Source organism: Gopherus evgoodei, chromosome 1, assembly GCF_007399415.2.
Source record: "Gopherus evgoodei ecotype Sinaloan lineage chromosome 1, rGopEvg1_v1.p, whole genome shotgun sequence".
Taxonomy (NCBI): domain Eukaryota; kingdom Metazoa; phylum Chordata; order Testudines; family Testudinidae; genus Gopherus; species Gopherus evgoodei.
Window position 1 is genome coordinate 106,254,479 of NC_044322.1, and position 26,964 is coordinate 106,281,442.

Here is a 26,964-nt window from a genome sequence, read left to right on the forward strand (position 1 = left end):
AAGTGAGCTGCTGACACCTCTGCAGTCTGAGGAGAAAGAAGGGTTACAGGTTGTTGTAATGAGCCCTAAATCCAGTGCCTTTTTGAGTCCATGATTTTAAACTCTCAGCCTTGTCTTTTGAAGATATTGTGCAGGTTTCCTTTTGAAGACAAGAACCAAGAGATTAGATATGGAGTGACTGTTTTGTGAAAAATGTTCACCTACGGGTGATATGGTGTTTTTGTTGTTATCATTTTTCTATGCGAGTTCATTCATGAGTGTAGTGATTGTTTCATTTAATCTACATAACTGTTCTTCAGGCATTTAGTGCACTGGATGAGGTACACCACGTGTTTTGATAGTCTTGCATAGGACCCATGGATTTTGAAAGGTGTGTTGTAGGGGGTATTGATCATCACAGTGGAGATATATCTACAAGTTTTGCATCTGTTGTTCTGGCAGGGTCTGGTGCTACTTTTGAGTTGTGTGTTCTGGTCTGTGGGGATCTTGCTTCTGATGATAAGCTTGGCAAGATTGGGGGTTATTTGAAGGCCAGAAGAGAGAGTTCAGAAAAGGTTTCTTTCAGGATGGGGTCCCCATTTAATATGGGTTGTAATTGTTAATGATAGCCCATATGGGTTCCAGTGTAAGATGGTAGATGACAACTAGAGGTGTGTGGTCAATGTTTTTTTTTTTTCTTGTATTGAAGCAGGTTCTCTCAAGGTATTTGGGTGGCCTGTTCCGTGATATGATCTATTTCTCTGGTGAAGTCTCTTTCTTAAGGGAAGGTGGTTTTAAATGTATTAAGGTGTATATCCCAGACTTTCTCCTTAGAGTATATTCTGTGGCATCTGAGCGCCTGGCTATAGACAACAGATTTCTTGTTTGGAGTGGTTACTGGATCTGTGAAGGTAGGTGTGTTGATCCTTGTGTTTATTATATATAGTTGTCTGTAGGATTCCATTGCTGAAAACCCTAGCAAGAGGGTGTATTTGAGACAGTCTTGTATGTAGGTTAACTGAGGGAAAGGCATGGGAGAACCCATCTTTTTGCAAATACTATAAAGGTAAATTGACGGATGTCTGCCAATCCACAAATAACAAAGGCATTCTGGTGTTCATCCAACTTTCAAATGTGTTTACTAAAACAATAACATGCTAAGTATTTAAGAGAATATACAGTGTTTTCAGGGAAGATAGTAGATGTTCCTTTCGAAAATGACTATGGTCCAAATTCTGCCCTCTATTAGGTCTGCGTAACTTTCCCTAGGTTTAATATAGACCCATGCTGTTTGCTATTATAACTTGTGAATAAATGCAAAGTATAAAGATTAGAGATGATTCATCTATTGGTGATCCTCTTGAAAATGCAGAGAGTACAAAGCTGGTGTATCTCTGCTTAAATGGAGACTTAAATCATAAATATATGAGACTGAAGCTTACATTTTTAAGCAAAAAGTTAAAATGGGTTGCATTATTAGAAATGTAGCCAGCGTTATTTCTCTTTTTCTTGGTGAAGACATTTCCTCATATGCTAATAAATCTCATGATAACCTCTCCCACTCAACAAAGTCAGTTTAGTCTAGATTTATTATGCATCTCTCTGCCCTGTCGTTTGAGAATATAGTCAGTCTTGCAATGATCAGTAGAGTTAATGCTACTATTGAACTACTACTTCTCAGAAATGAATGGGAATTTTTGGGGTATGACATCTGAGGAAAGCTTTCAAAAATGCCTTCTCTGTCTCTGAGGAAGGCTCAGAATGTCAGCAAAGATGTTGATAATTCTGTTGTTTTATTAAATGTAAGAGGTTTCTTGGGGAGTGGATCGAGGTACGGAGATGCTGTTTTGAAATTTAGGGACAGATCCTCACCTGGTGTGAATGGATGCTGCTGAATTAACTTCAGTGGAATTACACCAATTGAGGATTTAGCATTTTAAACTTTATTTTTTTGGCTTAACTACCTGATATATATATTTGATTAATTGAGATGATATGCACTGCTGACATGTAGCTTTATATGAGCATCCTCCTATATAGAAAGAGAGTGTCTGTTCTGCTGAAGCCCAAATGCTGATCCTGGAAACAAAGCTCAGTTAAGAGGGACAGCTGTTGAATTGTTGAGGTAGCCTGCTGTGTCCTACCAAAGTCCCACACTGCAACATGTTTTGGTACATGCAGATAGCCACCCCTAAGAATGTTCAAAGTTATCTGAATGCCCAGTGGCTTGAGCAATTGAACTGGGCAGATTAAGGCAGAGTACACAAACTGGAGGAAGATATTCACACATCAACTCCTCATTGACTGCTCTTTGGTCTGTGCACCTTTGAAGCAGACAGCACACAGTGTAAGAATCCCAAAATAAAAATTTGAGACAGACAGACAGGTTTTACTGAGGAGTACACAACTGGTGTAGGGAAAGAGGAGGATAGTGAGGATTAGGTGATAGGAGAGGCAGGGTGCAGGAGATGAAAGAATTAGAGATACATATAGCAGGGCTTAGAGTGATGTTTTTCACTGGGGGAATTGGGAGTCAGAAGAGGCTGCAGTAGCCCAACTAACTGAGCTGGATACATTCTGAGGCAACTCAGGGAAAGGATAGTGAAGTAAAGAGGTCAAGGCTCTGAGCAGAGATGGCCTTTCCTTCCTCTCAGGCTCTATGATCCTCAGAGGACCTTCCTTGTCTCTCCTGAGCCATAGGTCATACAGAGATACAGGCTTACCCCTGAATCAATCCAGTACCTCTAGGATGTGATGACACGAAGGAAGCTGTGGAGGCTGACCGGGAGCAATAATGTCCTCTGTTCCAGCTAGAGTATTGGCATCCCTGCCACTTGGCGTCGATGCTCTTGTGTCTTTTCCGAGGAGCATCAGGGACACTATTGATATGAGTGAAGCCTATTTGTGTCTAAGGGTATGACTACGCTGCATTTTAAAACCCACAGCAATGAGTGTCACAGCCTGGATCTATAGACTTGGGCTTGCAGGGCTCACTCTGTGAGACTAAAAGCATCAGGGTAGACATTTGGGCTTGGGCTCTGAAGCCTAGGGAAGGTTGGTTTCAAAGCCCAAGCTCCACCCTGAACTGCTGCATTGCTGTTTTTAGTGCCTGAGCACAAGACTCACACGCCCAAGTCTGTAGACCTGGGCTCTGAGAATTGCTGCTGCAGGTTTTAAAATACAGTGTAGATGCTAAACCTTAAAAGGGCTTCCTAAATCGAAGAGCCCAAGGGTTAAAGATGAGCTTCTCTATGGGTAGGCAGACCCAGCATTAAATTATTCAGGTATTCTACATTATGGTGAACTTACCATTTATACTGGTCCCTGTGTATGGTTCACATTACCCTCTGAGGAGACCGATAGCAGGAAATGCAACCTATAGAAATCAAAACCACACCTGTGCTATGAATATGATAGCTGTTTGACTAGGGTTTATGGGTTTAGTAGCTAGATATCTGGCGAAATACCACAACCCCTACATCCTGCCATTGCCCCCATTAACTGTTACCAGGTTTACACCCTGAGCCCACAGCTTCTGTTTTACGTTGGCACATACAGCTGTTGGGTGCTTGCCTGGCAGTATGTCTACAAGGGTTTGGGGACTTTTCTTTTGTTTGTCTGTTTTTTTTATAATGGTGTTGTCAATCTCTAGATCTTGCAGTTGAGCTTCCTTGTCTGCACTGTCACTAGTACCAGCCTAAAATCTTGTAGGCTTGGGTAATCTCTAACAGTGGCTGAAAATGATATTTTACATGGCTCATTAGATGTCCAAGTGCCATTAGCATATATAAGTTGAGACTTTTCCTATGCTAATATGCATTCTTTTGGCATTTCCACTCTGCACTGAGCACACAGGAAATAGGTACAGATGTTTTGGAAAAATCCTGCTGAAAAATGGATGCTTAGGCAACTGGGTGCATCCAAACACCTGCCCATTCCCACTAGCTGCCCATCTCACATCTGAGTTATCAGATGGGCTCCTGGATGTTTGAAAGTGTTGGTCTTAGTGTAAACAAGCAAAACATTTTTTGGACTTATTTCATTCTATATTTAAATGGTAACTGTTGAAACTGCTTAGAGCTCTGGAATATTAACAATCCCTGTGCAAGATGACTCATAGGGTAGGGTGCTGATGAGGTAGTCAAAGTCAGTGCAGTTTATCACAAGGCTTTATCATGTATGTGATGTGCTTATGTACATCATACTATCTTGGAGCGTGTGGAGTACTTGCATCCTAAAACAAAACTTATATGGACGGGAGAAATACATTTTCCTCTTACTTGAATATCTGTAACCTGTACTATTTTATTGTTTCAGTGACCAGGTATTTGAAATTGGAATACTGGATATCTTTGGGTTTGAGGAATTTCAAAAGAATACGTATGAACAGGTAAATTGCTTTATTTTGCTGGATTGGTTGCAAGTATAAATGCTGTTTATCTGATACACTTTTATTTTTTTGAGACAAAACAAGAATTTGCCACAACTGAAAACAATGTCACATGCAGGAGAAAAATGTTGATAAATTAAATTAAAATAAATTCTTCCCATTCTGCCATGTGGCTCTGAATTAAAATTCAGGCTTTGCAGAGTTATTCAAATAATCTAGTAAACATCTAACATAATTACTTGGGAGAACAATAGTATCTGCTTTAAAAATATTTTCAGAGAAGTGCTTCTTGTTGTCTGGTTTCTTGCTTATGGAACTGATACTTCAAGTAGGTCAGTGAGTGGGAGGATAGTAGACTGGATTAGAAGTAAGATCAAGAGGTCTGCAGACGCTTTGGATAAAGAATAGAATGAAAATATCACATTATGTTCAGTGCTATTATTGGCAGATTCACCTCTGTATGACATTACAGCATGTGACTTTTTAAAACGTTGAATTAAAACCATTGAAAAGAAATTAATCTAGCATTCTGAATGCTTAAAAATCCATTTAAACCCAAAAACCTTGTGAAAATTGTACAACTGTGTGTTCACCTTTTGCATCACTTATTGGATCCAAAGATTTTCAGGACTGAATGTTTTACAAAACATAGTGACCTCTGCCCACAGAACTGAAAGAAAATGTCTATTATTGTTCAGTTGTTCATTGTGTACTGCAGCAGCAAAAGAAAATTAAAGAAGTAGCAGGAAGGGAAGTGACTTCAGTAGCAACAAAAGCCAAAAGGTTTATTATGCTGTGAAATCAGTGGAAATGTAGAGGTGGCTCTCTTTCCCCAGTAAATTCTTTATTTTATGGTTGGCTCAACTTTCTCTCCAGCTCTCTCTTTGATTCCCTCCAATTTGGCTTCTGACCAATTCATACTCTCCTCCTCCCTCCCTGATCAGCAATCTATGCTAGCCAACATGGTGGAACCATAACTCAACTTGCTCCCCACCCTTCCCCACCTCAAGATGACATCTTTAGGCTCAGTATGCCTTGGGGAGCTATTAGGAAACAGTTCCTGAGCTTCTCTAGAAGCAGGGATTACAACTCTCCCTAAGAGTGCACAAGAAGAGGGGTCCTTCTTACTCCCTTCTATCCCCCTCCACCGACTTCACATCTGCTTAAGGGTTAAGCAGAATCCAGCCCTTAACCTTTATCTGTAAGCACAGACCATAATATCAAGTCAAAGGAACACTTGAGATATTCAAATTGAAAGGAGACGCAATTTTAAAGTGGTTCTAATAAACATCAGGGATACATTAATTAAACAGTCTGTATATTAATTTATATCTAAAAATTCCAGTCTATTGCTTTTGCTACACAATAAACAAACTTCAGTCATATGAGAATTGGAAACCTCTTGTAGCTTTTTCAACCCAAGTAGTGATTTGTAGATGTTGTATGTTTTGCTTTATATATAACAAACATAACTTGTACGAATCATACTGGCACACAGGGACCCAAATAATTGTGTTCACTACATATACACACCAGGCAAGCCTGAGATACATATGCTCTGCTTCCCCAGATAGATACTGACAGCTTCTTAAACACACCATGGTGATTGATACTGAAAGGCCATAAACTATTTTAAAGGGATACTGTCCTAATCTTGTTCACTATAGTAAGTATTAAAATCATGTAGCCAGACATGATTATTGCAAGAGAGCACTGAGTCTTGGGGTGCAAGCACACATCCCAGTGTGCCTTTTACAGCTCTTGAATCCTTTAAGATCAGGGATTGCTGGGAGTTGTAGTGTGTAGACAGGACTCATGATGGCAGGTCATCTGACAAAGTATCATGTGACTGTCAGCTGGAGAGTATAAGAACAGAAGGCTTCTGGGTTGGTCTTGGGAAGATGAGAGTTGAGGAAATACTCTGAGGGAAATCCCTGTCTGTGGACTGGGGAGAAGCCCTTGGGGTTAGCTAGGGAAGAATATCTAGTGGGAAGTGTGTGTTCTCTACTTATCCAGCTTGTGGAAAGTGGAGCAGGCATCTGTTACCCACTGTTTTGTGTTACTTTGTATTTTCTGTTTGTTATTAAAACTGGCTTTGAGAAAAAAGAGATGTGGAACTGAAACTGAGAGTTTGGACTTCGTTTTGACAACCCTGGTTGATAATGCACTTACAGTTACAGGCTCACAACCAGTTATGCATTATACAATGACAGTGTTGCTGTTTGAATCAATCTCCAGCTTCTTTATGCTACATAGTAATTTACGCTTCTGTAAAGTGTTGAGTGAAGTGTTGAGAGTCTTTGGGTTAGGATAAAAGGGGTAAAAAACAAGGGTGATGTCATGCTAGGAGTCTACTACAGGCCACCTAACCAGGTGGAAGAGGTGGATGATGCTTTTTTTAAACAACTTACAAAATCATCCAAAGCCCAAGATTTGGTGGTGATCGGGGACTTCAACTATCCAGATATATGTTGGGAAAATAACACCGCGGGGCACAGACTATCCAATAAGTTCCTGGACTGCATTGCAGACAACTTTTTATTTCAGAAGTTTGAAAAATCTACTGGGGGGAAGCTGTTCTAGACTTGATTTTAACAAATAGGAAGGAACTCATTGAGAATTTGAAAGTAGAAGGAAGCTTGGGTGAAAGTGATCATGAAATCATAGAGTTTGCAATTCTAAGGAAGAGTAGAAGGGAGTACAGCAAAATAGAGACAATGGATTTCAGGAAGGTGGATTTTGGTAAGTTCAGAGAGCTCATAGGTAAGGTCCCATGGGAATCAAGACTGAGGGGAAAAACAACTGAGGACAGTTGGCAGTTTTTCAAAGGGACACTATTAAGGGCCCAAAAGCAAGCTATTCCGATGAGTAGGAAAGAGAGAAAATGTGGCAAAAGACCACCTTGGCTTAACCACGAGATCTTGCATGACCTACAAAATAAAAAGGAGTCATATAAAAATGGAAACTAGGTCAGATTACAAAGGATGAATATAGGCAAATAACACAGGAATGCAGGGGCAAGATTAGAAAGGCAAAGGCACAAAATGAGCTCAAACTAGCTATGGGAAATAAAGGGAAACAAGAAGACTTTTTATCAATACATTAGAAGCAAGAAGAAGACCAAGGACAGGGTAGGCCCACTGCTCAGTGAGGAGGGAGAAACAGTAACAGGAAACTTGGAAATGGCAGAGATGCTTAATGACTTCTTTGTTTCAGTCTTCACTGAGAAGTCTGAAGGAATGCCTGACATAGTGAATGCTTATGGGAAGGGGGTAGGTTTAGAAGATAAAATAAAAAAAGAGCAAGTTAAAAATCACTTAGAAAAGTTAGATGCCTGCAAGTCACCAGGGCCTGATGAAATGCATCCTAGAATACTCAAGGAGTTAATAGAGGAGGTGTCTGAGCCTCTAGCTATTATCTTTGGAAAGTCATGGGAGACGGGAGAGATTCCAGAAGACTGGAAAAGGGCAAATATAGTGCCCATCTATAAAAAGGGAAATAAAAACAACCCAGGAAACTACAGACCAGTTAGTTTAACTTCTGTGCCAGGGAAGATAATGGAGCAGGTAATTAAAGAAATCATCTGCAAACACTTGGAAGGTGGTAAGGTGATAGGGAATAGCTAGCATGGATTTGTAAAGAACAAATTGTGTCAAACCAATCTGATAGCTTTCTTTGATAGGATAACGAGCCTTGTGGATAAGGGAGAAGCGGTGGATGTATTATACCTTTACTTTAGTAAGGCATTTGATACGGTCTTGCATGATATCCTTATCGATAAACTAGGCAAATACAATTTAGATGGGGCTACTATAAGGTGGGTGCATAACTGTCTGGATAACCGTACTCAGAGAGTAGTTATTAATGGCTCCCAATCCTGCTGGAAACTTATAACAAGTAGGGTTCCGCAGGGGTCTGTTTTGGGATTGGCTCTGTTCAATATCTTCATCAATGACTTAGATGTTGGCATAGAAAGTACGCTTATTAAGTTTGCAGACGATACCAAACTGGGAGGGATTGCAACTGCTTTGGAGGACAGGATCAAAATTCAAAATAATCTGGACAAATTGGAGAAATGGTCTGAGGTAAACTGGATGAAGTTCAATAAAGACAAATGCAAAGTGCTACACTTAGGAAGGAACAATCAGTTTCACACATACAGAAAGGGAAGAGACTGTCTAGGAAGGAGTATGGCAGAAAGAGATCTAGGGGTCATAGTGGACCACGAGCTAAATATGAGTCAACAGTGTGATACTGTTGCAAAAAAAGCAAACGTGATTCTGGGATGCATTAACAAGTGTGTTGTAAACAAGACATGAGAAGTCATTCTTCTGCTCTACTCTGCACTGGTTAGGCCTCAACTGGAGTATTGTGTCCAGTTCTGGGCACTGCATTTCAAGAAAGATATGGAGAAATTGGAGAGGGTCCAGAGAAGAGCAACAAGAATGATTAAAGGTCTTGAGAACATGACCTATGAAGGAAGGCTGAAAGAATTTGGTTTCTTTAGTTTGGAAAAGAGAAGACTGAGAGGGGACATGATAGCAGTTTTCAGGTATCTAAAAGGGTGTCATCAGGAGGAGGGAGAAAACTTGTTCACCTTAGCCTCTAATGATAGAACAAGAAGCAATGGGCTTAAACTGCAGCAAGGGAGATTTAGGTTGGACATTAGGAAAAAGTTCCTAACTGTCAGGGTAGTTAAACACTGGAATAAATTGCCTAGGGAGGTTGTGGAATCTCTATCTCTGGAGATATTTAAGAGTAGGTTAGATAAATGTCTATCGGGGATGGTCTAGACAGTATTTGGACCTGCCATGAGGGCAGGGGACTGGACTCGATGACTTCTCGAGGTCCCTTCCAGTCCTAGAGTTTATGAATCTATGAATCTATGAAATACCAACTTCTTATATAAAAATCTAGACATTAAAGCAGTAAGCAATTCAAGTAGTTATTTTAAAAGATTAAGACCAGAACTTCCTATCTGATTGTACAGTGGGCTCTTGATCCTGACTGGAGCCGCTGGCCATGACAACAAGATGCCATCCAATTTACAGATCTGTTCATTAGCAGGCTAGTTAGTTGCCTTCAAAGGATCATCTTCTCTAAGATCAGGGGAAATATTCTGAAAATTATTTCTGGACTTCCTGTCAGCTCTACTATTTTTCTGGTCTGAGAAAAAGTGGGAAAATAGCTATTCATAATGCCTCTAACTATTAGCTTCTAGGATCTTAGCCCACATTAGAAGACTCACATCCAGGTAAAAATTAATTATTGTAATTGCCTCCAACTAGGATTTTTTTAAATCAGACTTCACCACTCTCTGTAATGTTTAGATGTTGCTTGTAATTATTAGAACTGGGAGCACTGGCTGCTGGCAGTCTGAAAGGACAGGAAACAGAAAGGAGGGGGCAGGAGTTGAGGAGGCAGAGTGAGAGTTACAGAGAGTGCAGCAGCAGCCTTGTAAAGAGGTTTCCACTTTAAAAATAAAGTTCTGTTGAAGTTTGTTAGAACCTTGCCTGGTTGCTAAAACACTCTCCCAGTTTCTTGATCCCACAAAGAATCTTATTTTGATTTAGTTCCAGGATTAGGATGCATGCCAGAGGAGAGAGGTCGCTACTTCCGCTACATTCATAACCTGAAGGACACACCGTTGTGCTGTGCCTTTGTCAGGCTATTTCTACTTTCAGAGTGTGCCAGAGAAGAAAGGAGACCCTTTCTTCCTCCTCATTGATGTTCATACTTGTAATCAGATAGCAGTTTCTTAGTTCTCGGGTATCTAAGCTACAGTCCCTACAGAATCCAGGAAATGGTTTTGATATCAGGCAAATGTTTTAGTCCAGAGCTAGTCAGCACAAGCAGTGAAACTACAGTTCTAATTTCCATACATCCTTGGACTATATATCTCACATTTAATAAAAGTTTTTTTCAAACCATTTTCTCTTACTTTTAGCGTTTTCCAATGTGGTAGTATCATGGTTGGAGTATCCTGCCTTGTGAACCTTTCAGGCAAACCAACATGACCAGAGGTCTCCCCAGGAGGAAGAAGTCTCTGTCTCCAGTGTCCACTGAGGCAGACTCCAGACAACTAGCTAATTGTCCCTTCCCTCAGGGGGCCTGGAGGTGTTTACCCCTGAAATATTCTAAAACAAAAAGCAAACTCAATTCTGGGCCTCCCACCAGTCTTCCCACTGTGCCATTTCCATCAGGCAGGCATGGTTCCTAAACAGTCTCTTGTTTGTGCAACACTCACTTCTTGGGCTCTAAGTGCACCTCCCCAGTGGCTGCTCTGGTCAGCAGGCCTGTCTCTCCTTAATTCTGCAGGCAAAGCTCCCTCCGGGCAGACTTCTCCTTCCTGGCCAGTCAGCCCAGCTCTCTCCTTGGGCAGGTGGTGGAAGGAGGTCAGAAGCTCCCATTAGTGTTGGAGGGTCTTTGTGAAAGTGCAACAGTGGCACAGCTGCACTGCTGTAGCACTGTACATTAAGACAAGCCCTTATGCACGTGCCACACTCTCACTCCACACAACACGGGTAGGGGAGGAAGAGCCCACTTTATAAATCTGAGCCCAGTGGTAAGAACACTCACCTGGGATGTCGGAAACCTGGGTCCAATTCCACCTTTTATCAATAGTCATTGGCGCAGGGGGATTGCACCATGGATCTTCCCCAGACACACACACAGGTGACCTAGCCACCAGGTTACAGAGTCATTCTCGCTATCTCTCTTGTTCTCTGTCCCAGTGACTTGACTTATTTAATCCACAGTGAAACAGCTTCAACAGGAAAGATTGAGTGGAGCTGCAGATTGGAATTTTCTGTAGCTCAGAGTTAGAGCACACTCTTGAGAACTGAGAGATCCTTGTTCAAATCCTTGCTCCCCCTCAGGCAGAGTGGGGAGCTGAACCCAGGTCTCCCAGATGCCAAGTGGGTACTTGAAGCACTGGGCTAGAAGTTCTAAGGTGGGTGTCACACCGTCTGGAATGGTTCATGAGTGTGTATGCCAACCTCAGGGCAGACTGCCAAAGAACAGGGCACAATCCCCAAACTGGTTGTGTTCTACAGTTAGCTTTCACCAACCAACTAACAAGTATGAACTCCTAAAACCTGCCAGATCCACAAAAGTTAGGCACATGAACACCTATTTTCCCTGGTGTGCAGATCGCTCTGGGGCTTAGAGAGGAGATAGGCATCTGGACCCCGAGAGCAGGGCAGCAGTGTGCATGCACAGAGGCATGGAGCAGGAGTTTTGTGGATTGCAGTGGAGCCTAAAACTGGGACTTAGGCCCTTAGGTCTGGAGGTTAGGCACCTAAGCCCCTTTGTTTATCTGGTCCTTACTGAATTAATTGCCTACACTCACTACAAACTGATCAATGATTTTCCTCAATTAAAATTTGATTCTACCCATCAGAACAATTAAGCACATTTGTAACTCTTTGCACATGAGCAGTCCGTTAGGTGAGATATTTACCTCTGCACTGGCCCCTTTGCACTGAGTCAAAGGGCTGGAGAATCATAAAGGAGCTCTAAAAGCCTTCAGTCCAGCAGGGGATTCTCCACTGGGGAGGAAACGTGGGCAGCTCTGAGGCTGTTTTCCAAGGACCTCCTCATAAGCCCTGCCTTAGGGAGTGTTCTCAGGGTGGGACTGCGGGTTGAAGGGATGGGGCCACTGCAAGAAGCACTGAGATTATGGGCAGTGCTGTGGCCCGTCAGTAGCTAGTGAGAGACCATTGTAACTTAGAGCAGTTTAGGATCAGGAGGGTGCAAAAGTGGCTTAAAAGAATGTAAATTGGTTCTGTTCTTTTCCTGTTTCTCAAGAGCGAAGCCCACATAATTTAGCTTGTAGTGAGGTAGAAGGTTAGATTACACTAAACGTGTTGACTGTCTGTTGTTTTGAAGTCATTTTCACTAGCTGTTTGTTCCTTTTGCTTATAAATATACTTGTTTTTAAGAAGGCTGTCAGTCATTAGATCGCTGGTCACAGGCTCCTCAAAGGGAAGAAACATAAGTATCTAGTCAGCCTTGTATGGCAACAAGTATAGATCAGTGATTCTCAGCCTATTTACCATTGTGAGCCACATCCAATACTATCTGTATGGCCCTGAGGATGTGCCACATGTGTTACATGTGCCACAGCTCTGTGCTGATTGAACCGCAAGCAGCCAGCAGGCTACAGGTTGAGAAGCACTAGTATAGATGGACTGCTGTACCCAGATCCTGGTCCAAGAGAGGGAGAATTGCAAAATTCCACCCCTGGGGGCTCAAAGTCAAAGGGGTGCACTCAGAGAGATCTGAAAGAGGGCAGAGGTGCACTCAGCCCTGTCTGCGATAAAAATGCAAACATGAGTCAAGTTTGTTACGTGTAGAGCACAGCAGGTTAGACAATGAGAGATAACACTTCTTCAGTGAGAAGCAGTTTGAGATTTGTCTTCCAGCTTTGAGGAGCAAGTCAGGGAGATGTTCAGAGGTTAATTTTACAGTCAGGACAAGGGAGAGAACAGTAGCAATTTTCAAATGGCTTCATGAAACAATGATAAGTTTTGTACTTAAGGTATTGAAATCTGACCTCAGAAAACATAGTCTGGATTCTGCTGTCACTTGAGTTCTACATCAGGGAAACTCTATTGAATTTGGACAATTATGAATACTGGTGGAAGAATCAGGCCCTTATCAATGTCTTCTGAGACGGCTCTCCTGATTATTTGAAGACAAATTTATCCCAAGGTTCCAAGTGTCAGATGAAATCTTTGGGTAACTGGGGCTCTACTACACATAAAATCCACATATGCCTATATCTGTCTCTAGGTCTGTGGAGGATAAAAAGAATAACACCAACACAGATTTTAAAGGTATTATCACAGGGAGCATTTAACCATTACTGTCCCTCACTGCAAAGTAGCCCACTTTTTCATTTACATGTTCTTTAAATTGAATTTAACCTAGTTTAAGACAGTATAAAAATAATTCTGGGAAACCTTAATCTTTTGCTTCTGATTACTGTAAGAAAATGCATTTGCCTCAGTATGTGTTTGCTTGTTTTTATGAAAAATATGTAACTCTTTCCAAAAAAGATTAATGTACTCCAATTGTCCAAATCTGCCAGATTGAGAACATTTAAAATAGTTTTGAATTTCTCTCATTTTTAAAACAGACCAATGGGACTTTTAATCTAACTGTTTTTATGTTAAAAGTGACAATATGTTACTAAATCATATATAAAATGTAAGCAGCTATTATAAAACAGGTTTGATGATGCATCATATGTCTTTGGAAAACGGAGCAAGACAGTTTTGATCAGATACCATGTTCACTCCATGGAATGTGTTGAGTGAGAAGCCACTAAAGCGCTGAAATGCCGAAGACAAACAATGAATTAGTCTAGTGATAGTTAATGAACAAATGAACAGGCTAATAGATGCCAGGGAACTGGGAAAAGAAACTTTATTATCTCCACACCAAAAGCTTGATAACTTCTGAAAGTAAGACGATTAAAACTTGGCACTAACTAGGAGATGAGTTTTACAGATCACATAAAAGAAGAATGCTTCAAAGTTAAAATCAGTATTGGGTATGCTGTTTAACTTGTATTTGTTTAGCATCAATAGTTTAAATACATAAATCTTCGCAATAGTAGGTCAAGTCATTCTTTCTGGAACAACGTTAGCAAAACAGTGTACATAAATAACTAACAGTAACTGCAGTAGAGGTTGATAGTAGAAAACCATTGCACCACAAGTTCAAAAACTGATAGTGTAATAATAATGCAAGAAGACACAGGCTAGGAGCATTATTGCTCATTGAAAATTAAATTTCCAATACAAGATCAAGAGAATCATGGAATAGTTTGCCCTATAAACTTAAAAAATCCTTTAAAAATGTCCCAATACATGTTTTGAGCTTATATGGTCATGTGACCCTCTCTGTCAATATCAGTAGTCTGGCAATAATAGTAGTAGCACTTTTAGGTGAAAGGTAAGTGAATCTCATTTTTCTCTCACTTTCTATGGTTTGTCCTTTTATGTTCTGTTCTATTCTGTTTTCATTTTACTCCCCCTAAATATTGGAGGTATCCACTTTTGCCTTGAGGGTGTTTAATATTATCTTATTTATTACGCATGTCACCCCCAAAAGTCCCAGTTAAGAGTGAGGCCTAACTGTGCTAGAAGCTGTTCAAGCACATAGGCAGATATTCTCCTTGCCCAAAAGACTGTGAAATCCAATTAAAGAGAAGACACATCCAACGGATGTAAGAAGCAATGGGAGGGAGGGAGGCTGAAGTTATCAGTTATTTATGCCATTTTCCCAAATATTTGTTTCCTGCAATGTTGCCTAGAAGCCAAAAAAGTTTCAGAAGAACCAGTCATGGTGCTCCAAGAGTAAAAGCAGCAAAGTGGGTATTCACTCACGAAAGCTCATGCTCCAGTACATCTGTTAGTCTATAAGGTGCCACAGAACTCTTTGCTGCTTTTACAGATCCAGACTAACACGGCTACCCCTCTGATACTTGACTCCAAGAGTAAGATTTACATTACCTGTATAAAGTCCGAGTACCAGCACTTGCGGCAGGTTTGGATAGGTTCTGGTGGTGCCCAGAATGGCTCCAAGTCCCTCTTCTTACTTCCTCCACCTAAGGCTCTGGGAGAGAGTTTGGGTGCAGGAGGGGGTTTGAGCTCTGGGATGAGGCAAGGAGTTGGGGTGTAGGAGCGGGTACAGACTCTGGGAGGGAGTTTGAATGCAGGCTCTGGGGTGGGGCAGGGGTTTTGGGTGCAGGGGAATGCGGGCTCTTGGAGGAAGTTTGGGTGCAGGCTCTGGGATGGGGCAGGGGGTTGGAGTGCAGGAGGGGGTCATGGGGTCAGTGCTTACCTGAGGCAGCGCCAGCTCCAGAAACGACCCACACACCCCTCTGACAGCAGCTCAGTGCTTGGGCAGCACTGGGAAACACATGCATCCCCAGCGGCTGCAGAGACGTGCCAGCCGCTTCTGGGAGTGGCATGGAGTGGGCGAGCAGGAAGCCGCCTTAGTCCTGCTGTGCTGCTGGTGGTGGCGCTGGCAGCTGGGGGCCTCTGGCCTGGGCCCTTTTAAATTGCCCAGAGTTGACAGAAGAGGCCAGGAGATGCTCTGGGGGAGGCATGCAGGGGTGGCAGGTGGGGCCAGGGGAGAGACCTGGCCCCAAACATTGATGGAGCCAGGCCCCTGGGCCCTGAATATTCCTGGAGCCCAGGCACCATGGGTCCATATAACTCGCCACCCCAGGGCTTTATACAGAGGTTGGGAAGGGTAAAATCCTCATCCACAATCTGAGATTAGGATAAATGTATTGTACCACAGCCCTTCCTTTCTTCTGCAGCCACTAATCCAAGCAATAGATTGGAATAACAACGATGGTTAGTTGTTGAATAGCACTTTTCACCTACAGACTCCCAAATGCTTTGCAAAGGAGGGTATGTATCATAACCTTCACGTCACAGGTGGGGAAGTAGAAGCAAAGAAAGGTTAAGGAACTTGTGCAAGGTTATAGAGCAGATGACAAAACAAGGCACAGGATCCAGATCTCTTGACTCCTGGTCCCACGCTCTATCCCCTGGACTATGCTGGACCACCACTTGGATGGAGCATTAGGGCCACAGGACAATCATAGATCCTGTGGCTCTTCCCTGGATTGTGCTGCACTTTTCAACAGCCTCTGTGTGTGAGGTTGTTTCAGAGCCATCCTCAGGCATGCAGGAAATGCACAGGTCTACCTGCATGGCTGCTTCATTCAGGGTTCCCCTATCATAGTTACAACAACATGGAATTTAAGTGGCATAAAAAGTCTTGTACTCAAAGGAATTTCATCATAAATTCATCTATAAGTGGGGAATAAAATAACATTTCTCAGGGTGTTTCCTCTTCAGTTACAGCTTGCTGAGACTTCTGTGTTTTAGGATTCAGTCATGTGACCTATCTTAGTCAATACAGTCATTAAAACTATTTTAGATTACATCTCCGATTGCCTGAGCTAGTTTCTGGAAATCTAAGTGTGTAAATTCATTGTATATTATGTAGATAGATAGATAGATAGATAGATAGATAGATAGATAGATAGATAGATAGATAGATAGATGTAAAAAGAGAAGATGTTACATGACTCAACAGAGAACAATCAGTTATATTTTATAGATTATCCATTGTCTTTACTACAGAGTGTATGGCAGATCCACAAGTAATGTTTTAGAGGTCATGTGAACACGTGACATAGTGTTACATGCCCAGCTCTGCACGCATTCCCACCTCTTTTTTCAGAGCCCCATATGCACGGGTAAGCAGTGGTGTAGCCCTCATCCCACTTGCCTCTGCATCAGCCAGCAGAGCTAGGCAAGCACTGGGGCAGCAGAATGGGACAGGGCGCACACTGGTTAAAATGCTGTTGCCGCTGTGGGAGGTAAGAGACAATACACTGGCCATGAGCACAATGCCTCCAGGAGCAGCTGCAAGTATTTCACTTCCCTCACTCCAAATGTGACAAGTGGCTTAGAGCTCCATTTAACAGGTAAAAATAATATTTGTCATTTAAGTCAAGATCTACCACCCTATGTTCACAATAAGGTTTTCAAGTCTTATTCTTTAACTTGTACTTGGATTTGATTGTCTCACCTCTTTCTATACCATCTCTCTACTGCCCTGGCCATTTCTCTCTGCTGCCGCCCCAATCTCTTTGATCTGTTTTGTCGATTACCACTCATTTCTTTCTTGTTGCTTGATTACTATTAGGACATGTCTAATCTTCCCAATAAACCAATTATTTTGAAAGGTGGATATATCAAAGTATATACTAGGTACCCAACTTTAAAATAAGACTCTTTTATGTTGGTCACATCATATCTAAAAATAAAATAATTTATCTGAAACTTAGGTTTACCAACTATATTCTGTTTGTGACGGATGGAATATCATAGAAAGGATGGAATATCATAGAAAGGAAATTATAAACCAAATATATATGTAGCCTTCCACAGCAGCATCCATTTTGCACAGCAAATGCTTGATTTGTTGGGAAGCAATTAAAGTTCTTGAGTAGAAAATTTGGAGCCAGTTTGAAGCCTTTAATTCCAAATTCTTTTAAGGAAAGTCTGTTGTTGTTGTTGTTGTTGTTGTTATTATGTAATTCATATATCTTCAGAATAACTTAGAGAAATATTCTGCTTCTTGCTGGAGCACTCTGCAGATCACTGATATTTATATTAGAAGCTTAACACAGTATTTGGTTTCTGTTGCACTATATTTCTGGCACAAAGAACTGGTTAAAAATTTGAAAGTGGAAAGCAGCTTGGGTTACAGTGATCATGAAATGATAAAGTTCATGATTATAAAGACTGGTAGTAGGGAAAACAGCACAATAAAGAAAATGGATGTCAAGAAGGCAGACTTTAGCAAACTCAGGGAGCTGATAGGTAATATCCCCTTGGGAAGCAAGTCTAAGGGGGAAAACAGTTCAAGAGAGTTGGCAGTTTTTCAAAGAGATATTTTTAAGGGCACAGGATCAAACCATCCCACTGCATAGGAAAGGTAGGAATTATGGCAAGAGACCACCCTGGCTAACCAGGAGATCTTCAGTGATCTGAAACTCAAAAATAGATGAAATTACAAAGGATGACTATAAACAAATAACACAAGTATGCAGGGACAAAATTAGAAAGGCCAAGTCAAAAAATGAGATTAAACTAGCTAGAGACATAAAAGGTGAAGAAAACATTCTACAAATACATTAGAAGCCTGAGCAAGACCACCAATAGGATAAGCCCCTTACTCAATGAGGGGGAAAGGCAATAACAGAAAATGTGGAAGTGGCAGAAGTGGTAAATAACTTTTTTGTTTCAGTTTTCACCAAAAAGTAGTAGCAATTGGACATCTAACATAGAGAATGAGAGTGAAAATTAGGTAGGATCAGGGGGGAAAGAACAAGTTAAAAATTATTTAGACAAGTTAGTTGTTTTCAAGTCACCTGGATCTTATGAAATACATTCTAGAATACTAAAGGAGCTGACTGAGGAGATAGCTGAACAATTAGCGATTATATTCTAAAACTCTTGGAAGATGGGAGAAATTCCTAAAGAGTGGCAGAAGGCAAATATAGTGCCAGTCTATAAAAAGGAGAATGAGAACAACCCAGGTAATTACAGACCGCTGAGCTTACCTTCAGTACACAGAAAGATCATGGAGCAAATAATTAAACTATCAGTTTGGAAACATCTAGAAGATAATAAGCTGCTAAGAAACAGTCAGCGTAGATTTGTCAAGAACAAATCATGCCAAATCTACCTAGCAACTTTCTTTGACAGCCTTGTGTATAGGGCCTGGAGCAGTGAATCGCAGCCACTGGAAGCCACGATGGGCCGAACCTGCGGACGCGGTTGGTACACAAACTGGCCCGGCACGCCAGGGACTTTCTCTGAACAAGCGATGGAACAAGTTTGGGAACCACTGCCCTAAGGAATGAGGATATTGTTTAACATGGGAGTTGAATCTGCAGAGAAGAAAGAAATCTTTTGTTTTGTAGAGTATCAAAGGGGTAGCTGTGTTAGTCTGGATCTGTAAAAGCGACAAAGAGTTCTATGGCACCTTATAGACTAACAAACATATTGGAGCATGAGCTTTCATGGGTGAATCCCACCTCATCAGATGCAGCTCATGCTCCAATACGTTTGTTAGTCTATAAGGTGCCACAGACCTCTTTGCTGCTTTGTTTTGTAGGGGGTTCGCTTCTGTTGAATCTCAGGGTGCAAGCTACTATGTAATTGTTTTGTTTCTATAATGTTTTTGGGTGGAATAGGTGCCTCTTTGTTCTATTTTATACATGCATAGTAACAATAGGATTAAAAATCCGTTTATTTAACTTTTTATCTACCAGGCGACTCAGAGAAAATACACTTCAGTTGGCCTTGTCTATACAATTGCGGTAAATTGACCTACATTACTCTACTCCAGTTATATATATCCACCTGTATAGAAAAGGGCACTCTCATACAGAAGAGGCACATGATGGAACCAAATAGAAACATGTAAATAACAAAAGAATAAGATCTCATGAAAAGAAGCACCACAGTTAATGTTAAGTAGCTTAGGCAGAAGTGAAGCAAATCAACAGAGCTTAAAGGTGTTTATGTAGTATTTACTGTATGGAAAATTTTCATCATGTTAGTTTCTCATATTACTGTTACATTTCCTTCTAAGTTTGATGCAGATGTTTGTACAATGTGTGCTTTTACATGATCTGTCATTTCTGTGTACTTTACTAGAAAATATGTTACTGTTTAGTATTGTATTTGATATGGCACTCAGTAAGAGAGGCTGGGTTAGCAGAATTTGTTTAGTATAATTTAGTTTTAGTATATTATTTAAATGTTAACAGTTTGAATTGTTACATTAATCTGTCAAATTGCACTTTGAAACTTTTCAATAGTATTCTCTCTACACTCTCTGTAAGAGACATATTGGGATGGTAGAGAGCATGACAAGAGTGCCCTTCACTTCAACAATCGCTAACTGGCCTAATGGTCCACTGGCAGGTGTCATTAGACAGTGTAGTATAGAGGAGCCTTTGCACTGCTCTAAGTTATGCTGGCCTGAGTTTGATGGAGAACCATTTTCAGTATAAAGGAGCTAAAAACGAGAGATGGACGAAAAAATTTTGGAGAATAGTACATTTGCCTAAAAATGCTGTTTTGAGCCATCTGAAAAATATTGGGAATTTGAGCAGAATTCAGCAATTAGTTTTGGCTGAATAAAAAATTAGGAAAAAAACTTTGAAAAAGTCAAAACCCTTTGTTTTGACATTTGCTAAATACCCATTTTGATGTTTTGTTTCTAAATGAATCATTTTGTTTCAAAAATGATTTATTCGACCCAAACTGTTTTTTTCCCCAGTTTTTCAACAAAAACTGAAAAAAAAGAATCAGTTTCATTTCTAAACAAACTGATTTTTAACCTGAGTAAATTATTTGCTCAGGCCTAGTGCCATCAGCTCACTTGCAGCTCCCCACCTCCTCTCTCTTATGTTTCTGCTTCCAATGCTTCCTAGAATCACCTAAGGAGTCAGAATTTACTCTTTCTCTGTGCTTGGTATGTCTACCAATTGAATGCATCTACAGAAATCTGAGCTTGCTTCTTGATATGTAGCCAATTGAACTTACTTTCTTTTTTGATTTCTGTAGCAGAATCCACTCTCATAAGTTCAGGTGTGAGGATCTGAATGGCACATTTCTACTTGCAGTGTCTTAGCACTGAAAATTGAACTGTTTCTGTAGTATGCTGCAATGTATTTGATCAGTAAAATTCACATTGCAAAGTATTGTTTTCCTCTAATAACTTCCTGTGTTCTGTGGAAATATGGAAATCCTTCACAGAATAGCATGTTGGGTTTTTATGATTGGCTCAAGTATTGTACATCAGACATTTTGAAGATGTAACTATGTTCCCACTCTCCAACTCAAATTACATTGTCTAGTAATTTTGCTGCATAGTCAGTCACTCTTAAGGTATTCCATTTGTTTAATGTTTTTCAGAAGAATTGCTTGTGATTAAAAGGAAAGATGGAAAGTATGGCAAGAGACCACCCTGGCTTAACCAGGAGATCTTCAATGATCTGAAACTCAAAAAAGAGTCCTACAAAAAGTGTGGAAACTAGGTCAAATTACAAAGGATTAGTATAAACAAATAACACAAGTATGTAGGGAAAAAATTAGAAACACCAAGACAAGATCAAAGTAGCTAGAGTCATTAAGGGTAACAAGAAAATACAAATACATTAGAAGCAAGAGGAAGACCAAGGACAGGGTAGGCCTGTTACTCAATGATGGGGAAAAAACCATAACAGAAAATGTGGAAATGGCAGAGGTGATTAATGACTTCTTTCTTTCAGTTTTCCCCAAGATGGTTAGTTATAATTGGACGTCTAACATAGTCAATGCCAGTGAAAATGAGGTAGGATCAGAGGCTAAAATAGGGAAAGAACAAGTTCAAAATTACTTAGACAAGTTAGATGTCTTCAAGTCATCAGGGCCTGACGAAATGCATCCTAGAATACTCAAGAAGCTGAGGAGATATACGTAAGCATGGCCATACTAGGTCAGACCAGAGGTCCATCTAGCCCAGTATCCTGTCTTCCAACAGTGGCCAATGTCAGGTGTCCCAGAGAGAATGAACAGAACAGATAATCATCAAGTGATCCATCCTCTGTCACCCATTCCCAGGTTCTGGCAAACAGAGGCTAGAGATACCCTCCTTGCCCATCCTGGGTAATAGCCATTGATGGACCTATCCTCCATGAATTTATTTAGTTCTTTTTTGAACCCTGGCATCCTCTTGCAAGGAATTCCACAGGTTGACTGTGCACTGTGTGAAAAAATACTCCCTTTTGTTTGTTTTAAACCTGCTGCCTATTGATTTCATTTCATGGCCCCTAGTTCTTGTGTTCTAAGAAATAGGAAGCAACACTTTCTTATTTACTTTCTCCACATCAGTCATAGTTTTATAGACCTCTATCATATCACCTCTTAGTCGTCTCTTTTCCAAGTTGAAAAGTCCCAGTCTTATTCATCTCTCCTCATATGGCAGCTGTTCCATACCCCTAATAATTTTTTTTGCCTTTTCTGAACCTTTCCCAAGTCCAATATATATTTTTTGTAACGAGGTGACCACATCTGCGTGCAGTATTCAAGATGTGGGCATACCATGGCTTTATATATAGACAATATGATATTTTCTGTCTTATTATCTATCTCTTTCTTAATGATTCCCAACATTCTGTTCGCTTTTTTGGCTGCCGCTGCACATTGAATGGATATTTTCAGAGAACTACCCACAATGACTCCAAGATATCTTTCTTGAGTGGTAACAGCTAATTTATACCCATCATTTTATATGTATAGTTAGGATTATGTTTTCCAATGTTCATTACTTTGCATGGATCAACACTGAATTTCATTTGCCATTTTGTTACCCAGTCACTCGGTTCTGAGAGTGGTCCAGTTTAAAAACTGCTTTATGGCCTTTTTAATTTTAAGTGGCAGCAATCTGGTTTTATTTTAGTTTAGGTGGATCCCATCCTTCCTGAATTGGCTCCCCCTTTCCCAAAAGTTTTCCCAGTTCCTAATAAATCTAAACCCCTCCTCCCTTCACCATCGTCTCATCCATGCATTGAGACTCTGCATTTCTGCCTGTCCAACTGGCCTTGCATGTGGAACTGGAAGCATTTCAGAGAATGAGTCATTAGTGATTATCTTTGGAAAGTCATGGAAGACAGGAGAGATTCTAGAAGACTGGAAAAGAGCAAATATAGTGCCAATCTATGGAAATGGAAATAAGGACAACCTGGGGTATTACAGTCCATTCAGCTTAACTTCTGTACTTGGAGAGATAATGGAGCAAATAATAAAGCAATCAATTTTCAAATATCTAGAATATAATAAGGTGATAAGTAACAGTCAGCATGGATTTGTCAAGAACAAATCATGTCAAACCAACCTAATAGCTTTCTTTAACAGAGGAACATGCCTTGTGGATGGGGGGAAGGAGTAGATGTGGTATATCTTGACTTTAGTAAAACTTTTGATACTGTCTTGTATGACCTTCTCATAAACAAACTAGGGGAATGCAACCTAGATGGAGCTACTATAAGGTGGGTGCATAACTGGATGGAAAACAGTTCCCAGAGAGTAGTTATCAGTGGTTCAGAGCATTCTGGAAGGGCATAACCAGTGGGGTCCTTCAGGGATCAGTTTTGGATCTGGGTCTGTTCAATATCTTTATCAATGTTTTAGATAATGGCATAGAGAGTACATTTATAAAGTTTGCAGACAATACCAAGCTGGGAGGTGTTGCAAGTGCTTTGGAGGATAGAATTATAATTCAGAATGATTTGGACAAACTGGAGAAATGGTCTGAAATAAATAGGATGAAATTCAATAAGGACAAATACAAAGTACTCCACTTGGGAAGGAACAATCAGATGCACACATACAAAATGAGAAATGACTGCCTAACAAGGAATACTGCGGAAAGGGATCTGGGGATAATAGTAGATCACAAGCTACATATGAGTTAACAGTGTAACGCTGTTGCAAAAAAAGCAAACATCATTCTGGGATGTATTAGCAGGAGTGTTGTAAGCAAGACACAAGAAGTAATTCTTCTGCTCTACTCTACGCTGACTGGGCCTCGACTGGAGTATTCTGTCCACTTCGGGGCACCACGTTTCAGGAAAGATATGGTCAAATTGGAGAAAATTCAGAGAAGAGCAACAAAAATGATTAAAGGTCTAGAAAACAGGACCATTGAAAAAAAACTGGGTTTGTTTAGTCCGAAAAAGAGAAGACTGAGGGGATCATGATAACAGTTTTCAAGGACATAAAAGGTTCTTACAAGGAGGAAGGAGAAAAAAATGTTCTTCTGAACCTCTGAGGATAGGACAAGAAGCAATGGGCTTAAACTGAAGCAAGGGAGGTTTAGGTTGGGAATTAGGAAGAACTCCCTAACAATCAGGGTGGTTAAGCAGTGGAACGAATTGCCTAGGGAGGTTGTGAAATCTCCATCAGTGGAGATTTTTTAAGAGCAGGTTAGACAAACACATGTCAGGGATGGTCTAGTTAATACTTAGTCCTGCCACGGGTGCAGGGGACTGGACTAGATGACCTCTGAAGATCCCTTCCACTCCTGTGATTCTATGATTCTATAAACTTGAGCTCATGGCAAGTTATTTTAAGTAATTAACTTTTTTTTTTCAATATTCTTGTTTAAAATTAAATGGCGTCTGGTCATGAATGTGTACGTGACACAATTTTTTCTCATAATGAGGATTCAGATACTCTCTTAAACAAAAGATAGTTTTTTAATGTTATAGCTGTCTCTTAAAGTAATGTTAAGATTTTTCTGGAAGAAGGATTCTGTAACTGGAATTAGAATTCTGAAAATGAAGGCTAATACGTTATGTAAGGTTATGTAAAAAAGTATCTTTTCCTGAATTTACTGCTTGTTTGTGTAATTCAGTCTTCTAGTTTCAGTTTTAAGTGTTTGAGAAAAAGTTGTGAAATTGATTAATTTTGAGAAATATCACTTTAAAAATAGATGATTGCATTTAAGACTTTTATTTTGTATTATTCTGTATTTGGATATGTACTCAATTAATTATAAAATTTATTTTTGTTTTTGTTTTGTATTTTTTTATTGGTCATGCTACACAGCTTCACTGAAAAGTGATCGCAAGCAGATTGCATTAGTATTAGGTTTTAAAGTACAAAAGCTGTTCTGAAATGTGCATTATTTGGTGTCTTTTTGCTGATCTTAATGATAAACCAGGTACTTTCAAGACTGAACTACATATTTTAGTCATTTTTAAAAAACATAATTGCTTGATTGTTTGGAACTTTATCCTGGATGACACAGTTTCTAGCCAAAATAAACATGTGACTAAGGTTTAATCTGAAAAGAGACTGGATGCATTCAGTCTTTAATCATTCCTCATAATTGAGTTCTTCCAACTCTCGGTTTTCTTACTAATGTTTTATACAATAGTTAAGACCATTTCCCACTTAATTAGAATAAAATACTTCAAGAAACACTCTTCCATGAAGTAATCAAATATTTATTCTTCCAGAGGTTGATATATCTATTTTTAAAAAAAACAGTCTTGGAAAATGTCCAGTCAAGACAATTACATCTCAACTATTTTTCAGTTGAAATTTGGCTTCTCAAGTAGACAATTTTTTTTTTTTTGCAAAATGTGTGTGCTTTCTGAAGAAAATATTCTGGGAGGTTTGTTCTTTGTTTGTTGTCAAAAAGCTGCATACTTGAAACTAAGTTTTCTATTTTCTGCCAAAACCCAAACATTTCCAGCTGGAAACAAAAACACATTTTGATGTGTTGCCCTGTCAGAATTACAGTTTGGCTGCCTCATGTCCCCATTCTTCTCTATTTGTTGGGCTCTCCAGCCAGGCTTCAGCTCCCATTATGCACTATGGCCATTGGAGTCCCATAATGCACTACCTCCCCTCACTGTGGTGTTTTATGTAAATGTGGTGTAATTCCACTTTAATAAGTGGAATTATTTGAGATTTACACCAGTATATCAGAGAGTACTGGTAAAATTTGGACTAACATGTAGAATTCACAATAATTTTTATAAACAGAGAACTGTTTCCTCTCAATTTAGTACTAACAGTACTGTGTTTCTCAAACTGGGATCGCCGCTTGTGTAGGGAAAGCCCCTGGCAGGCCGGACCAGGTTTGTTTACCTGCCCTGTCCGCAGGTCCGGCTGATCGCAGCTCCCACTGCCCGCAGTTCGTTTCTCCAGGCCAATGGGAGCTGCTGGAAGCGGTGCGGGCTGAGGGACTGACTGGCCGCCGCTTCCAGAAGCCCACATTGGCCTGCAGCAGTGAACCGTGGCCAGTGGGAACTGTGATCAGCCAGACCTGCAGACGGGGCAGGTAAACAGACCAGCCCACCAGGAGCTTTCCCTACACAAGCGGCAACCCCAGTTTGAGAAACACTGTAATAGTAGTTACAATGTACATTTCCCCAGTGCCTTCTTAATCTCTGATTTAACACGAGATCACACATTGTACATCAACATTTCCTCAAGTTTGATATTAGACACAGAGTAAAGCCTGTATTGATGAATTATTTTGTAAATTTCTATTACTTATTTTTCCTTTTTTTTACAACAGCTGTGTGTGAACATGATCAACGAGAAGATACACCAGTATATCAATGAAGTCCTTTTTCTACAAGAGCAAGCAGAATGTGTACAGGAGGGAGTTACTATGGAAACAACATATTCTCCTGGTAACCATACAGAAGCCTTGGGTTTTTTCTTTCAGGTAGTTTTCAGACCCATTTATATACTATTTATATTTATACAAATGCTCTCTGTATTAGGCTAATAAAAATCCAGGCTAGCAGTTTCTGATTTAGGTGTCTCTAGAGAAGGTGGTAGGGGCAAAGAGTTCACAGAAGGAGGCCTCCATAACTGCCCTGTGCACCAGTACAGGGTAAAGAATTTGGCAGAGGTTAACTGCCTTTACAGATCCACTGCCCCCCTCACGTGGGGTCCACATGCATTTTTTGTAGATGACTATCTGATGTGCTTAGCACACTTTAACCAAAAGGTTTTTTTCTACAGTGATACACAATTCTGTTTAATAAACAAGGCATTTTACTGTAAATGGAAGAATAATATTCTGCCTCTGAGTAAAAACAGAGAAATCTAAGATCATCCATTTTTCATTTCAGAAGCCGTCAGGTTTTTTGGCAATGCTGGATGAAGAAAGCCAATCCATTTGGTCAATAGAGCAGAATCTTTCTAAACGCCTTCAGTCGTACCTGGAAACCTCAGACACAAATGCAGTATATTCTTCCACAAAAGATGGAAATGGCAATGTTGCTCCAAAGGATCAGAGTTCCACCTTCACTGTTATGCATTATGCAGGAAGGGTAAGTGAGTGGAGGGAAGTGAGTAAATAATCATATATGGCTAAGGAACAGGGCAGTATGGACAAAAGATTCCTCAAAGCTTCTGAACTAACAACTTCTGACAGCTAACAGAAAGAGCTGAGTCCATTATAAACAAATC

General features: G+C 40.3%; 1 protein-coding gene across 3 annotated transcripts in view; it reads left to right on the forward strand.

Annotated features, from left to right (window-relative positions):
• The window catches only part of MYO16 (myosin XVI), a 623,763-nt gene that overhangs the window by 450,226 nt on the left and 146,573 nt on the right, over positions 1–26,964 (forward strand). For all 3 annotated transcript variants that reach the window (XM_030568459.1, XM_030568449.1, XM_030568467.1), the window contains exons 21-23: positions 4,297–4,369; positions 26,060–26,212; positions 26,625–26,825. In XM_030568459.1, the coding sequence (XP_030424319.1) occupies positions 4,297–4,369; positions 26,060–26,212; positions 26,625–26,825 (427 nt within the window). The remainder of the gene's footprint in view (positions 1–4,296; positions 4,370–26,059; positions 26,213–26,624; positions 26,826–26,964) is intronic.